This window comes from Pteropus vampyrus, unplaced genomic scaffold, assembly GCF_000151845.1.
Source record: "Pteropus vampyrus isolate Shadow unplaced genomic scaffold, Pvam_2.0 Scaffold49, whole genome shotgun sequence".
NCBI classification, from domain to species: Eukaryota; Metazoa; Chordata; class Mammalia; order Chiroptera; family Pteropodidae; genus Pteropus; species Pteropus vampyrus.
The window spans coordinates 2,466,609-2,484,467 of NW_011888830.1; the positions used below are offsets into that span (position 1 = coordinate 2,466,609).

Here is a 17,859-nt window from a genome sequence, read left to right on the forward strand (position 1 = left end):
AAGAAGATTTTGTGAAATACTGAAATTTTGTGAAGTTCAAATTTCAGTGTCTATAAGTAAAGTTTTATTGGAACATAGTCCCACTTATTTATGAATTGTTTGTGCTTTTGTGCTGTCACAGCAGAGTTGACTAGTTGCAACAGACTATATGGCCTGCAAAGCATAAAGTATTTATTATCTGGCCCTTTGCAGAAAATGTTTGCTGAACTCTAATTTATGACAGTATCAAAAGTATGGCTTCATTTCAACTTTCAGCAATAGGTGTGCTTCTGAAGAGATTGTGATTATAATTACATGTAAAGTCATATTTCCAGCTTGATTTTGCTTAGTGATATATTCCCATGGAGTTCACATATGAAATTTTGGTGAGATTTATACTGATGTACAGAAGAGGTGCTCTGGTCCATTGTACTGTGTAATGTTTAGTACCCTCATGCAGATATTCTAAAAAATTTAATCAAACTGAAAAGTTTTGCCTATGGGCTTCATAAACTTATAAAAAACTAACACGTATAGCAAGTCATTGAAAAATGTTTCATTTTATTTCCTTACAACCTCAAAATGATTCTAGGAGTTTTGAACTAGGTCAGGCACCCATGATGAGTTAATTCTTTGCTTGAAGTTTATAGTCTTACTGCATACTGTGGTTTAGTCAGATATTTAGTAAATGTATATTAAATGGTCAAAGAAAGTGGATATAACTATGTAAATTTTGTGTATAACAGAACTCTTCTAATGTCATTCATTTCATTGGTATCCTGTACCTCTTACCAGGTGCTTTTACTATAAGATACAAGAAGGAAACAAACCAACCAAAAGCTAAGCTATTTTTCCCTGCAGAGTGTTTTCACTAGATAGTAACCTAAACATGTATAAAGTATGTAGTTAGGGACTGTTAAAAAAATTTGACCACGAAGTTGAGATTTGGGAGAGGGTGAAGAGTATCTCTAAAGCTTCAGAATTTTAAATTTGTTCCAGGAGTATTGGAAAGGAACTGGAATGCATACAGAGAGCTATCATAAAATTAAATCATTTTTAGTTGACCTATTGCAAAGTCCCAGGCAAATATTTGAAAGTGAGGTTGATACTGGAAAAGGAGTGTTCGTTTTCTTTCTAATAAAATAGTGCCTTGCCACTGATTAAATACTATGTCTTTAATGAATATAGTATAACCTAAAAGTGGATGTATGTTCTTCAGATGACCAGAATGTCAGAACTTGTTAGAGAAATAATGTTCCAGGTTGTTATTTTGAGATATTTTCATTTTCTTTTCAAGTACTGAAATAATTTTGCATCTTAATTGTCATTAGAAGTCCTTTAGAACTGTTATTAGCCCTTTTAATGTAATTTGCTTCAGGATAAACTTTTTATTGATTAAAACTTTTCCTAATAATACATTGGAGAGCATTTTAGAGTAGCCTACTTTTGAGTAGTATTTGTTCAAATCATTTCATTTAATGGCTTTTTTTAACTTCAAAAATGACATTCTAATGGAAAGTTCTAACAAGCTCATTCAAAGTACTGTTAGTCATTTCTTTTATAGGTCGAATATTTTTAAATGCTTTGGGTTTTTTTAATTTTTAAAATTTACTGATAAAATAACCTCTTTTTTTGCCTGTAAAAGCAGAGAAAAACTGTTCTCCATTGAAGTGTTTTTAGAGTTTTTAGAGACATGCTTTTTAGCCTGGATTATTATGGTTAAACTGTTTTGCCATTTCACTAATCTGTGGAATGATGTGGTGGTCTAATGTATATTTAAATCAAGAAAACGAGAGAGAGAGTTTCTCATTTTAGGTCCTAATAGGCCAGATTTTGGGGGGGAAAAAAAAATAGAGTTAGTAAATAGTAACTAATCTATATATTGATTAATCTTGTGCTTTTAATGATAACTGATATTCCTAAAATAGAAAATGTTATTGGGAATATTACATTTAAACAAAAGTTTATGTAGGCAGGAATGTAGTAAGATGGGAAAGTCTGGAAATTACTGCAGATAAGCAGGGATGAATAAGTGTAGGCATGATTTTTCCACTTTATTTTCTATAACTTAGAAGAAGATAACATTTCACACACACATGCACACAAAACCTTGTAATTCATTTTCTTCCTTGTTCCTAAGAAAACTCAAATGACAAGGAATAAAAAAACTTTTACATACTACTTTTGAAAATGATTTAATTTACAATTTATAATTAACTTTTTGAAACCTGAATTGTATTTGCATTAAGATTTATCAATTTCAAATGTTATACTACTACATAAATATTTAATTATAGAAAAATTGGATCCAGTTATTGATTCTCTACCATCTATACTAATATAGTAAGAATTTTACTTGACTTTATACATTTTGAGAATTTTCAGTAGTTTTACATTTCTTGTTACGAGTGGCTTATTAGTGAACTGTTTGCAGAGTGGAAGAGAAGTTGCGTCTTCTGCTTCCAGAGACAGCCTGGCCTTAATTAAGTGGGTTGCTCAGTTAATATTTGTTAAATGGATAAATAACCAGTACTTGCACAGTAAATTGAGAATTGGCTATATGGAAGATAAGAGCTTTTTCAGCAGATAATCTCAATTCAAATCATTGTGAAAGTTTAAAAATACTTACGTCTATAACCTGTTTTTTTCTATAACCTGTTTTTAAAAACTAACTTGTCTAGGTATATAAGTATTTTTGGTTAAATGTGTGAGGGGAACATGGCTGTAACAAAAGCCTAAATACTTTTTATTTAGTGGCATATTGTTAAATTTTATATTTCTGTAGGCATAATTGTTAATCATACTCTCTTCTTTGAGGAACCAATGTTAAAACGTAATTGTTTAGGTGAAGTTGATTATACAAATTTTGATTTTCAGTTACATCTTGAAAATGTTAACAAAAATTAAGTTATTGAAGATTGTGCCAATAAGCTTGTGTGATAAAATCAAATTTTATTGAAGTTCCTAGTGTAAGAACACGTGATCACATCTTTTTCGATAAGATTATCAGATTACCTCATTTGTTTATAGGCGTATTCTACATTCTAAAGGGGAGCTAAGTGAAGATAGACATAAACAGTATGAGGAATTTGCTATGTCTTATCAGAAGCTGCTGGCAAATTCTCAATCCTTAGCGGACCTTTTGGATGAAAATATGCCAGATCTTCCTCAAGACAAACCAACACCAGAAGGTAAGATATCCTTAAAAACAAACACTGTGGTTTTCTAGTTAGTACTATCACTTATCTTTAGTCTTGTCAGATGTGTATTAAAAATTTAAGTTTTTTAAATGCCTTTACATTTTTGAAAATGAAATAGTGTTAAGACCTACTAAGACCCTTGAAAAACTACTTAAAATGTTCCTCCTAATGGAAAGGATTTTGAATATAGAGAATAATAATTAACTTAGATATGATGAGTTCCTTAGGGTTCTTTTGTAACAGATATCCTTGGATTATATTCAGTGGGCCTTCTTAAGTCGTACTTGGAGTTATGGAAAGATTCACTTTATTTCTCAGGTGATAAAGAGGATTGGACCTTTATTCACTTTATTTCTCAGGTGATAAAGAGGATTGGACCTAATATTTCTATATTCTTATTTTTAATCTATTTGTTTTATATATTACCTTGTTATTATTTAGAAGTAAAGCTTACCCTGCAGTTTTATGAGATAAATTATCATTTTGTGAGATGAATTGTTTTCCATATTATTTCAAAGGTGTTTTAAACTTCCATTTTGATTTTCCTTAAGTTGGTAAGGTTCCTAATATATTTTGCTAACTTGTCATACCAACTACTTGATAAAATAATTATATTTATGTCAGGTAGATAAGTGTTAATAAATTATTAATCTTTAAAACTATCTGGCAGTTTTGTTTACTTAAGAATCTTAATAGCGAAGTATTTGTAAAGTGTATAGTATGTGTGTTATATGTGCTGTTTAGCCAGCTCTGACTCCTGGTGACTCTAAATGAGGGATGTGCACAGTGTCCTCTCCTCACCTGCCCTGCTCAGCTCCTGTAGACTCATGCCTACAGCTGTTTTTATGGAATCAATCTGTCTCATAATTTGGTCTTCCTCTTTTTCTGCTGCCTTCTGTTTTTCCCAACACCCTTGTCTTTTCCAAAGGACCCTGCCTTCTCATGATGTACCCAAAATAAGGCAGCTTCTATTTTGTCATTTTTGCTTCCAGAGATATTTCAGGCTTAACTTGCTCTAGAAGAACCCCACTGTTCACTTTTCTGGCAGTCCAGGGTATCTGTAAAACTCTCCTCCACCACCGTATTTCAGATAAATCAGTTTTTTCCTATCAGCTTCTTCACTGACTTTCTCATCTGTACGTAATAATTGGGAATATGAGGGTGTGGATCATCTTAACCTTGCTCTCTAATGAAATGCCTTTGCCCTGGGTGATCTTTCCTGATTCTTCCATTGCTGCCCTTCTGAGTCTCATCCTTCTCTTGATTTCTTGGCTGCAGTCTCCATTTGAATTGATGACTGAGCAAAATCTTTAACAATTTCAATGTCTTTGTTGTCTACGTTAAAATTGTGTATTTCTTTTGTAATCATGATGTTTGTTTTCTTGATGTTCAAATGCAGTCCTGCTTTGGCACTTTCTTTTTCCACTTTCATCAGAAATCATTTCAAATCATTTCTTTCTGCCAATAAGATGGTGTCATCTGCATATCTGAAGTTATAGCTATTTATTCCACTAATTTTCACTCCTTCTTCTGAATCTAGCCGTTTTTCATATATGTTCTGTAATTAAATTAAACAAAGAGGGAAGAAAAAAAATGCCCCCATATTCTGTCCTAACAGTGGCTGCCTGTCCACAACACAAGTTCCACATTAGGACAATAAAGTACATGCCTGTTTCTTTCAGAGCAACCCATAACTTTTCATGATCCACACAGTCAAAGGCTTTATTGTAGTTTATAAAACATAGACTTACTTTCTTCCAAAATTCTTTGGAGCACTCCATTGTCCAGTGAATGCTCGCAATTAGATCTTGAGTGCCTCTTCCTTTTCCGAATCCATCTTGAACATCGAGCATTTCTTGTTCCACGTAAGGTAGAAGCCTTTGTTGTATCACCTTGTGCATCACTTGTGTGGGAAATTAGAGCAATGGTCTTATCATTAATGCACTCCTTGGCATATCCTTTCTTGACAACTGGAATGCATGTTGAATGTGTTTAGCCCTCTAGTCCGTATATAGTCCGTAGGGGAAGGCCATTGTTTTGTTTTCCATATTTGTTAACATATTCTTGTTAGAATTTTGACAGCTTAAGTCTCTGTGGCTTGAAATCATTCTGTCTTTATCTCATTTGCCTCTAGTAATGTATTCTCAGTCCTTTCAGGGCAGCTTTCACTTTGCTTTCTAGAATTACAGATTCTTCCTCATAGCAGTCTTCATCATCCTTTTGTCTCTTCTGTTTAGATTTTTAGTATTCTCTGTCCACCCTCCCTTTATTTTTACCTGGTCAGATAATGTGCTTCATTGTTTGTCATTTAGCATTCCTAACCTAGGTTGAATTTCTTTTATTTTAATTTTCTGATAAAAAATCTTTTGTTTTTCTTTTATCATTGTTCTCTTCTATTTCCTTACATTGACTCTTATAATAGTTCCCTTCATCTCTGTGTAACAATTGTTGAGAATCTGCGTTCGGGATTCTAACCCTGCTTTTGTCACCTTTTATTTTTGTCTCTTTCCTATCTCTAACAATTTTTAGTGTTTCTTCCATCATCCATCTCAAGTTTTCTTTCCTTTTTATTTCTGGCATTGTCTTTTCACATTCTTCCCTAATAATATTTCCTTTTTTGGTTTCAAGGTAAATTTCCAGTTTACCTTGGTTCACGCATCTTCGGTATCATGTATGTGTTGTACAGCACTGTAGTTTCCTTTTGCCTTTGTGCATATTCACTGCTAGATATCCTTTCTGTTTTGACCTAGTTGCGTCGTTAGCAACAGTGCTGTTGGTACTCATTCTCTGCTCTTCCTCAGTAACTGAGTGGGAGTCTCATCTTTCAGCACTGTCTCATATTTCATTTTGGACTGTCTCATTATAGGGTTTTCAAGGTAAAAGCAACGATTAAAAAAAGAGAGAGAGAAACGAAAATGCAGTAGTGGTTTACCACTGCTGTTCATTGTGTGGGTCCAAATCACATGTGCTTGAGTCTGTGATGTTACAGTCACCAAACACATGCAAGATGAAAGGGCCCCTGCTTGCATTTGTAAAGTATCCTTTTGTAATATAAGAAGTGCTTTGTATTTTACATTCTCAGTTAAAAATATCTATCATACACTTCATGTTTTATGTCCTTAATTAGAAATGCTTATTGTATACTGTGCATATTATGTAGTAATGTACATAATTTCCACTAATTCTTTTATCTCCTGATTAATGAGCTTCAGATGTTTTAATTTTTTAAAAAGTTCCACCATAAAATTTGTGTTTTGATTGAATCTGGCTGGATTCTCAGAATTTTCTCATTATATTTATTATACTTAAGAATCAAAGTCTTTCCATAGTGTTTAGCATCCTTTAGTATTGATTTACTTGTTTTTTTCTACTGAAACTTAAGCTAGTTTTTTAAAAATGTTAAATGACTTTGCAAGTATTTTTAGGATTTTCCAGTGATAATAGATCTTGACAAAATTCTGTCAACATTTTTAAAACATATTTTCACCAGATGTAGCATTTTAAGGTGAGATTTTATTTTTCTTTCAGTACTTTAAAGATGTTGCTTTGTGTCTTCTATCTTGGATTGCTTCCAGTGAGAAACCTATTATTCTTATCTTTGTTCATTACATAATGTGTATTATTCTCTGGTCGCTTTAAAATATCTTCATTATCACTGATTTTAAGCAATTTAATTATGATGTGATTTGGTTTAGTTGTCTTTATGTTTCTTGTGCTTGGGGGTTATTGGACTTCTTGAATCTGTGGGTTTATAACTTTTATCAAATTTGGAAAATTTGACTCATTTCTTCAAATATATTTTCTGTTCCTCTCCTCTCTCCAATGAGGATTCAGTTGCAACTATGTTAGGTGGTTTGAGTTGTCCTTTTTATTTTTTCACTGTTTCTTATTAGATAGTTTCTATTGCTGTGTTTTCAAATTCACTAATTTGTCCTTTGACAGTGACTAACATACTGTTAATTTCATGTAAAGATGGAGTTTTTATCTCTAGAAACTGGTTATATTTTCCAAGGTCTTGAACATGCTCAGTCTATCTTCTAGTTTCTTAAGAATATGAAATACAGTTATAATAACTTTTAATGTCCTTCTGATTTTATAATTTATATCATTTCTGCATTGCTTTTAATTGATTGAGCTCTACATCTCTGGTAATTCTTCTAGATTTTTGCATGCCTGATTATGTTTTATTGAACATATGCTGGATATTTTATTATTCCTAGAAATAACATTGAGCTTTGTTCTGGGACAGAGTTAAGTTACTTGGAAACAGTTTCATTCTTTCAAGACTTGCTTTGTTAGTTGGGATCAGTGCAGCTTTTATTCTGGGGCTAATATTCTTCTGTACTCTACCTGATTTCTCATGAATTAGAAAATTTATGAATTATTTTCCCAATTCACTTAGTTCTTCACACATTGGGGCTGATCAGTGTTCAGCCGAACATTCAAGGGGTACCGTCTGTAGACCTTTGTGCTGCTTTCTCCTCTAAGGTACTCTTGTCTTGCAAAATCTAGCCACCTGGGCTTGAGTCTTGCCAGGCCTCAACTCGGTCGTCCTCAACTCATGGAGAGTGCTGAGGTCTGCCTGGCATCTCCCTTTCTCGGCTATGACCTGGAAAATCTTACCATGTAGTAAACTAGAGCTGTTAATTCTAGGGTTCAGTTTCTTCTCTCTCAGAAATCACTTTCCTGTGCTATCTGACGTCTAGTGTTTGAAAACCATTGTGTTGTATTATATTGTTTGCGTGGTCTTTTGGTTGTTTTAGGTCACGAGTACTTCATGTTGACCTGAAGAGGCCTAACTTCAGTGATCAGAATATCTTTTTTTACTTCTCAGAAATGAGATTGTATCATATATACTATTCGGCAACTGCTTTTATAATTAACCATCTATCTTAGTTGTCTTTTCATATCAATTCATATCGTGCCATCGAATTCTTTTAAATTGTTGCATAGTGATCTATTGCATAACTGTGCTAATTTACCTTGTCCTTTTGACATTTAAGTTATTTCTAGTTTTTAAGTATGACAGTCAATGCTATAATAAAATCTCTATACCTAAGATTTTTTGTATGCATGCTAATATTTCAGAGGTAAATTCCTAGAGGTAGAATTCCTGGGTTAAAAAGTTATATACATTTTAATTTTCAATATATAATGCCAAAGAAATTTACATAACACTAAGTATATGAGAATGAGTATTATCCTTATACCCTTACCATATTGCAGTACTTGATTTCTACATTCTCAGATTGAGCATCTTTAAGTTTATTGGCTGTATTATTTATAAATATACATATATACACATACTTGTATATACTTGTATGTATATGTATATATTTTTTAAAAGATAAATATTTTATTTTAGAAAAAGGGGTAAAGGATTCAAGTATACTTTTTCCCTGTAACATAATGGCTTGACTCTTTTACCTCTTCTTTTTTCTAAAATTAAATATTTATTTAATTTTTAAATTGAATTATAAGAGCACTTTGTATGTTAAGGAAATTACTCTTTTTTATATGCATTGCAGTTATTTTCTCCCAATTGTTGATTGCTTTTTGACTTGGTAACATTTTTTGTTCCTCAGAAGTTAACTTTTTTTTTACAATTTAAAATACTATGCAAATACGGTATTTTTCAGATTTGTGAAATATCATGGATATTATAGAATAGAAATTTCTCCTGTCATATCCATTCTATTTTGCAAGATAACCATGGTTAACAATTTGATATGAATCTGTTCAGACTTTTTTCATACAAAATTATATGCAAAATATATAATTAGATATTTATATATAGCTTTATTGTTAATTATGTAGGATGTTATTTTGCATGACTTACTGTTTTCTTTCAATAATATATTTGTGAGAGCCTTCTGAGTCAGTTCAGGTAGATATACCTCATTTCTCTTAATGTCTGATATATATCCCTTATCTCACTGATCTTTAGACTCCTTCCAGTTTTGCTGTTACAAACTGTCCACAGTGGACATCTTGGTAAATCTTAGCTCATGTTCCCCGTTATTTCTGAGGTATGGAGTTCTCAAAGGGATCTTGCACTACCAAAGGTTATGTTTATTTTAAATATTGATAAGTACTGACAAATTACACTCCACCAATGCTGTATCAGTTTGTGCTTCAGTTAAGATATGAGAGTGCTTACTTCCCTACTGTATTGTCAACATTTGTTGATATCAGTCCTTGAAACATAATCTAATGGGTCAAAGTGATAAAAGTTTGTTTCATTTAACATCCCAATTAATACTGAGGTTAAGGATCTTTTCATAAGCTCTTTTACTCGTCTGTTCAGAGGCTTTATTTTTCTGCTGGGATTTTGGTCATTATTTGTAGGAGTTCTTTATATTATAGATATTAATTTCTTTGTGTAAGTATTGCCAGTATTGTCTTTTAGTTTGTCCTTTGCTTTTATGTTTTTCCTTAAACAGAAGTTGTAAATATATCACTTTTTCCTTACAGTATACAGGTTTAGTGTCCTACGTTTAAATATATTTGTTCTAAGACATATAAGTAATGAGTTAAGGAGCCAGCATTTTGTTGTTTTTGCTGTTAATTCTTGTTTTTCCTAAATGACTTTTAATAGGTAATTAATTTTTCTCAATTTTATTTTTAATATGCACGATCATTCTTCTATTTACAATTCTAGTTTTGGAGAGAAATTTAGTTTGAATAGATAAATTCATGAATGGTCTCATGATTGTGAAGTAGGAAATTAATTACTTTAAATGTTCTGAATTTAAGAGTCTGTAGTTGTATATGTAAAGGTAGACTTGTGTGTGTATATGTAAATTTATACATGGGTTTCCACCTTTTACTGAAATATCTATATTTTTCTTTGTTTTTTTTTCCAGTTATTTTATTAGTTGACCATTTATGGCAATCTGCCTTATACCAAGGATTATACCAAGAGGCGGTTTACTTCTTAATTAGGTTTATGGTCTACTTGTGATGTAAATGGTATACAGGGTTGAGAGTCATCAAAAGAAAAAAAAGCTTAATGGAGCAGGTAGTACTCTTCAGCTGGATGTTTTAGGAATGGCCAGGCTTATATATTTCTTATTTTGGTTTTACATTTCATGAAGATAGGCTTAATATATCAAATGGTTACTTTTTTTCATCTTAATTGCTTAAAACATTGAAGAGAAAAGCATCTTTATCCTATGCCATTCTCTGGTCTGTCTTGGTTTAGAGCTTTACCTAAAACAGTTTGTGATTTGATGCTGAAGATGTTATGTAAACAGCTCAGAGTGCTTGTTGATTGAAGAAGCTTCTGTTAATTGAAACACTAAAGATTCATTGAAAATATAAAGTATCTTGTCATGTTTAATATGCTAAACTTAAAATGGTTTTATTTCGCTGTGATTTATTGTGTTGTAGAGCATGGGCCTGGAATTGATATATTTACACCTGGTAAACCTGGAGAATATGACTTGGAAGGTGGTATATGGGAAGATGAAGATGCTCGGAATTTCTATGAGAACCTCATTGATCTGAAAGCTTTTGTTCCAGCCATCTTGTTTAAAGATAATGAAAAAAGTTGTCAGAATAAAGAGTCCAACAAAGATGATTCCAAAGGTAAATTCTAGAGGATAAATTTTTCATTAATGCTATAAAAATTATTTTCAAAATATTATTTGTAAAAAATATTTTAGTTACTAGTTTTGTAATATGAACTTTGAGTCATTAGATTAAATGAATGACAGAACAATATGGAATGGAACATGAAAGGTTGATAACTGCCGTACTTTAAACAGTGCGAAAGTTAATGTGAAATAACTTGAAAATGTTATTTATAATATAATGAATTCATGTGAGATCTTGGTAAGATCTGAATTTCCCCCATTTGGATTGTTAGGGCAAATGTTAACTCTATAGTGCTGTTTACGTGTAATGCTCTTTCTAGGCTAGATATCCCTAACTCTTTGTGAGGAAGAACTACTTTAGAGAGATCATTAATAGGGTAGAAGGTCCTGAGTGCTGTCACACCATGTCTTCTAAAGGGAATTCTGCCAAACCATAGAGATGGAAGGGCATGGTGACAAGGATTTGGAGCACTAGCAAATGATTTTTTAAAAAGTTATTTTAGTATTTTCATGTATGTGTTAGGGAACCCATTTAAAAAATAATAGCTAATAATTTTTATTGAACAGTCACTTTGTGCCAGACATTATTAGATACATAAGAATTCAGTCCTCATAATAACCCTGTTTTTCAGATGAAGAAACTGTGGCACAAAGAGGTTGAGTAACTACATAAGGTTAAATAACTTACACAGCTAGAAAGTGATAGATCGAAAATTTAAGCCCTATTAACTAATGACTGTGCTCTTAATCACTGTGTAATATTGCTTTTCAGGTTAAGGTTAGTAATCTTTGTGCCTTATACTAAAATGAGGTCATAGTATACTCTGCCTTTGATGTGTAAATATTATAACATGTATTTCCAAAACATTCCATCACTCCAGTACCTATTAAGCAGTTTCTCCTTATTCCAACCTTCCACTAGCGCCTGGCATTTACCAATCTGCATTCTTTGTCTTTGGATTTATCTGTTTTGAGTATTCTATATAACTATGTTTGTTTTCACTTAGGAGGTATATCCACATTATGCATTTATAAGTTCTCCAATCCTTTTAATGGCTGAATTATATTTCATTGTGTGTGTATACCAGTTTGTTTATCTGTTCACCCATTGGTGGACTTTTGGGCTGTTTCCACAGTTTGACTTGTGAAGAGTGCTGCTGTGGATGTGCACTCGTTCGAGTCCCTGTTTTCAATTCGTTGAGCATACACCTAGGAGTAGAACTATGGGGTCATGTAATAATTCTTTAACTTTTTGAGAAACTGCCAAACTGTTTTCCACAGTGCCTGAACTGTTATACATTCTCACCAACAATGTATAGGGTTTCTGGTTTCTCCCATCTTCACTAACACTTCTTATCATCTGGTATTCTTTTTGGTTATAGCCATTCTCGTGAATGGTTTCAGTTAATTACACTTTCCTAATGACTAGTGGTGTTGAACATTTTTTCATCTGCTTTATGGAAATGTCTGTTTAAGTCCTTCATCCATTTTTTAATTGAGTTTTCTTTATTGTAAGAATTTTTTAATATATATTCTGGATACCAAACCCTAATCAGATGTATGTTTTACAACTATTTTCTCTCATTCTAAAGATTGTCTTTTTACTTTCTCGATAATATGCTTTGATGCACAAAAGTGGTTTTTCTTTTAACGTAGACTTCATTTTTTAAAATAGTTTTACCTTCACAGCAAAATTGAGTGGAAAGTCCAGAGTTCTGTATATTCCCAGCCCCTCACATAGGCACAACCCTCCCCCATTATCACCATCCCCCACTACGTAGTACATTTGTTACATTCAATGAACTCACATTGACACATCATTATCATTGAATCACAAAAGTTAACTTAAAATTTTTAAAAAGTATTGTCCTTTTTAAAATATGTATGTTTTAAATATGTGTGTGTGTGTGTGTGTGTGTGTGTGTGTGTGTGTGTATTTTGAGTAGGGTGGGTTGGTGCTTGTTAGGATACTAATTAGAAGAATAGTAAAACTTTTTTTTTAAACATTCCTCTTCAAAATCTAAGTTAAAATACACCAAACCTTAAAATTATGCTGTTTTTGTGAAAAAAGTAGTGGGATCATCTTATGGTGAGAGAACCTTACATGAGGCCTTTATGGTACTTTGAAAATAGTAAAACCTCTTGGTTGATCTCAAAGATATTTTTACTTTAAGGTAAATTTTACTTTATATTTTAAGATTATTGAAATATTGCAAGTGTTTCAAAAAAGTATAGGGAATAATATATATAAATACTCATTTTAGATACCTGCCACCCAGTTTTGTCAGTTAAAATTTTTAAAAAGGCATTTCTCATAGATAACTGTCGAAGCCCCAGTGATGACTAGCTCTTAAAACACCTCAATATTTCTTACAATTTTAAGGATTCGAAAAAGTTGTACGATTTCTGCTGTGTCTAGGTTTTTCCCTATCATCATGCAAGTTTGACTTACTTAAAGTGTTGTAATATTTGTTTCTCTTTCAGGAAGTAGGTTTAGAGTCTCCACCTCTCTTGTGAGACAATATACTGAGGGCCATAGGAGAGACAGATATGAGCATGCTATCTGTGCACTTATAATCACATTACTGAGGAGCAGCCAGGGGCTCAAAAGAATAATAATTTGAAGTTGGAATAGGATTGGGGCTATACATAAAAGTACAAAGCACTATGGCAATTAAGACAGTGGAAGCAGTTCACATGTTCGGAGATCAGCTAAAACCCTATAGAAGAAATGGGCGGACCTTTGTGATAGACTTTGAAGCTTGGCTTGGATTTTGACAAGAGATGTGGGACTGGGCCCTCTTTTTCTAGATTTCTTTCTAGCATAGTACATTTTTAACATCTCTCTCTTGAACATTCTTTCTCTTTTCATTCATATCTGCTTGTCAAATTCAACCCTGGATGAACTCAGTCATCTACCATATTTGTTTCTGATACAGACCATTGAGCTTTCTTAGAAATGATCAGTTAGATAGGTTTTGATAACTTTATAAATTTGTGATCACCAACCTTAAACAGGCCCCTAACCCTGTATAGAAACGTGACAGAATTTCTGTTAACTCACTCTCCTATGCTCCATAATACATTTTAATTCTTTCTCCAGTTTTTATTCTGCTTCCCTCCTTAGTACAAGATTATGTCCGATACAGTACTTAATCGAGAAGGTGGAAGCCATCAGACAGAACTCCCCCAACAATGCGCCCCTTCTTATTTATAAATCTACTTGCCTTAGTGCTTATAGAATGTTTCTTCCCTGGGTGATATGGTAGACTTTTATACCTTTGTCAAAGGTCAGTCCGGACATCTTATTCTGAATCTTGTCTTCCTGTTTCTCCTGAACATCTTTATTTTTAGTGTCTGTCTGTCTGTCTGTCTCTGTCTCTGTCTCTGTCTCTGCTGGATCCTGACCTCAGTATACAAACATTTTTTCATCTTTAAAAAACAAAACAGATTAAAACAAATCGTAAGTACTTTGAAACCCCTTGGGCCTCCCATTTTTTTCTAGCTGCTGTCCCCTTTTTTAAGCAGTCCTCTTTAAAGAATTAACTATACTCGGAACTCTTCTCATTTTTACTACCTCATTCTTCAGTCCACTCGTTTTGCCCCAACCGCACCTCAACTCTGAAACTTTTTGCCAAAAATTGCCAGTTACCTTCATGTTGCTGTATCTTGAGGGCAATTTCCAGTCTTTGTTTCATTTGATCTCTCAAGCCATTTAACAGTTTACTACTTCTTAGAGAATTTCCTCCCCATGGTTTCTAAAGTACTAAACCCTCTTGATTTTTCTTTCTCTTTGTCTTGGGCTTCTAGTTTCATTTGCTCTTTTAGATGTCAGTGTTTCAATGGAAGAAGAAAGTATAGATATTTTAGTAATCAAGTCTAGTAAGCTAACCTCTTAAAAGTATCTCATATTTGCTTTATCATTACTGCTGCCATTCTGATCTAAGCTGCCATCATCTCTTAACCTGGGCTACCATATGATACCTTCTAACTGGCTGCCCTGTAATTTCTCTTGTTCTTCATATACATTCTGAAAAATTAATTTTACTCTCTTAACTAATCTGATGCTTTTTAATGGCTTTACATTTATTTGGAATATAAGGTAAATTTGTTAACATTGCCTTGAGGACCCAGTGTGGTTTGGTTCAGGTCTTCCTCTCCACCTGTATCTGTTCCCACATTACCCTTCCTTTTTTCTCCTTTTCAGACTTTTTCCTCCTTTTTAGTCTCTGCAACACCAGTCTTCTTGCCTCATGACCTTAATACATTGTTCTATTTTTCTGCTTGCAGCCCTCTCTTCACCATACCCCATTTGATTCCCAAGTGCATATTAATTTAATATCTTCAGATATACTGTACATTTCTTGAGAAGCAAGGGTCACATTTTAAGCTTTTTTCTGAATGTTCAATAGCTTAGCTTAGATATGAATACATAATAGCTAATCAGTAAATGTTGGTTTTTGATAACCAGACATCAGGAAACATTGGAGGATGAATATATGCGCCATATGGGCAGAGTTTCTGTCTGGTACAGTCAAAGTTGTATCCTTGGTGCTCAGAACAGTACTTAGCATGTAGTGAGAATTTATGTTAGTTGAAAGAAAGAATGAATGAGAAAATAGTAGTCTTTCTCCATGTAGAAGCAGCAAAACCAATCCATACTAGAGTTTTGATTCTCCCAAATATGGTATGCTATCAAATATCAGTAAAACATTTCTTTCAGTGCAAAAATAATGAGATTAGCAGACTGTATGAGAAGATGAGCCTGAGAAATGTAATAATTTCAGTCAATTATATCGTAACTTCACTCTTTTAAGCATAAATTCTTGAACTCAGAATTTTTTGTTTTTTACTTATGAAAATTTTCAAACCTAAAAGTGAGGCTAGTATAGTGAATTGATAATTACCTGCCATCCAGCAATAATTATCAGCATTATACCAATCTTGTTGAATCAGGTTCAGTTCTTTTTTCTTTTTTATCCTCATTTAGCCTTTTACCAGTTCTTGGCTATTTTGTTTTGTTGCATTGTTTTGTTTCCTCTAACCCCTGACATCTAAATAATAAGGATGTTTTCCTAATTGGTCTTTCTACATCTAGTCTTTCCTATCTTTCTTATTTATCTTGTGTCTTATTGGTAAGTTAATCTTCATGTCACATCACATTTAAATGTTTTTCTCCACAGGACCTAGCAAAGGTCATACTGTGTAACAGAGAAAGTCTGAACTCCTTATCTTGGAGTTTGAGACCCTTCTCAATCCGAGTCCATATTATCTTTATTTCTCCTCATCTTTACCACAGATCCTCGTGCCTTATGTGTCTTCATCCATCCATCCACCTACCCATCCATCCATTCATTCCTTCAGTGAACAGATGGCATACAGAATCAAAGAAGTTATGGTCTTGGTTCTCAGTGAGCGTAATGTGTTTTATAAAATCTGAATACATTGAATTTATACTCAAATGTTACCAGAAAAATATGTAATTTCTAAGACAGATGACGCACATTTTATGAATCTTTACCTAATTTTTGAGGCAAGGTTTCAATATGACTTTTAATTCAGAGATACTTTTTGCTTGTTTTCAAGCAGAGGCAAAAGACACTAAGGATAATAAGGAGGTATCAAATCCCGACGATTTGGAACTTGAATTGGAAAACCTAGAAATTAATGATGATGCCTTGGAGTTAGAGGGTGCAGATGAAGCTGAAGATCTTACAAAGAAACTTCTTGACGAGCAAGGTGAGCACTGTTTTGCCCCAAATTTTCATTTTTTATTGGTTTTTCTATTCAAAGCTCTAGCCTAAGAATATAGATCTTTCTCTTTGTTTCTTATTTTCCTTTTGTTTCTAAGAATCACTTTTTTGGAATTTAAAACAGAAACATTGTATCTCCCATATTAATGTGAGTGTAAGTTTTAGTGTTCATCTCAACTTTAAATATCTTAATAGATATTTCTTATACTTGTCTATTTCCTAGCATTACTCTCAATTTATTTTAATTCTATGATATAATCTTTACAGTCTTAACATAAATATTTTTGAAAGTGATTCAAAAATGGTTGAGATAAAAGACAACTAGTATACCATTTTATCTATGATATTATAATTGAGTAGTGTTTTGTATATAATAAAAATTATTTTGTTTTATTAGTTAGGATTCTTTATTTAGAAGGATATCTTTTATCAGCATTGCCCTTCTATCTATTGGTTTCATTGTTTCCTGCTGCAGGTTCTCTTTCTCCATGTCATGAGGGGAGGGTGGGCATGGCTTGGGGCTGCCCCAGGCTCAGATCATACCAGCTAGTGATATCAAATGAAAGAGAGATTCTCTCTGCTGTATATAAGTGTCATGGAAGGACTTGGCTGGTCTCCTTGTCATGCTTACGTGTGGCCAAGGGGAATGGTGATGTTCTGTGACCTGGCAGCACCCTTCTCTGCAGAATCCCATGGATTGCCTTCAGAGGCAAGCAGTGAGAGTGCTGTTAATCGAAGAATTGTGGGAAGGGATGCTCGGCAGATAAAAACACATTTACTATAAAGCTACATGCAATTTATGATTAAGATTTTGTGTTTAATGCAAAAATTTCCCCTCTTATAGTTGATATCTGAAAGATAATAGTGTCTTGCATTGTGATTCTATAGATACCCAAACTTTCTAGGGTAATATCTCAAAAAATGATTCCTTTTTTATGAGTAAGTGTTCTAGATAATGTTTCTCAACTAACTAGAAGTGGATGTATTTATTCTTATATTGTCTCTGTATATTTTTAACCTATTTAAATACTAATTTTATGTTAGAACAAGAGGATGAAGAAGCCAGTACTGGATCTCATCTCAAGCTCATAGTAGATGCTTTCCTCCAGCAATTGCCCAACTGTGTCAACCGAGATCTGATAGACAAGGTATAATTGTCTCTGTATAACTTTACTCAAGCATACAGGCCTTGTAGGTTATCTCTAATTAGGAATGTCTGTGGTTTTTGGACTGTTTTAGCCATAGAATGAACCATTTCTTCAAATGAAATTTTATATGGGAATCCACAATTAACACATAAAATTAGAGCCAATTTGTAGATTCTTGGGG

At 33.0% G+C, this 17,859-nt stretch overlaps 1 protein-coding gene and 1 long non-coding RNA gene across 2 annotated transcripts in view; both read left to right on the forward strand.

Moving 5' to 3' along the window:
- Positions 1-1,139, forward strand: part of LOC111739294 — a 7,456-nt gene extending 6,317 nt beyond the window's left edge. Inside the window, exon 2 of the long non-coding RNA XR_002780194.1 lies at positions 394-1,139. This is a non-coding gene — a long non-coding RNA (uncharacterized LOC111739294). The remainder of the gene's footprint in view (positions 1-393) is intronic.
- Positions 1-17,859, forward strand: part of UPF2 (UPF2, regulator of nonsense mediated mRNA decay) — a 99,353-nt gene that overhangs the window by 14,864 nt on the left and 66,630 nt on the right. Inside the window, exons 4-7 of the mRNA XM_023530348.1 lie at positions 3,010-3,170; positions 10,572-10,769; positions 16,367-16,516; positions 17,575-17,678. Coding sequence (XP_023386116.1) covers positions 3,010-3,170; positions 10,572-10,769; positions 16,367-16,516; positions 17,575-17,678 — 613 coding nt within the window. The remainder of the gene's footprint in view (positions 1-3,009; positions 3,171-10,571; positions 10,770-16,366; positions 16,517-17,574; positions 17,679-17,859) is intronic.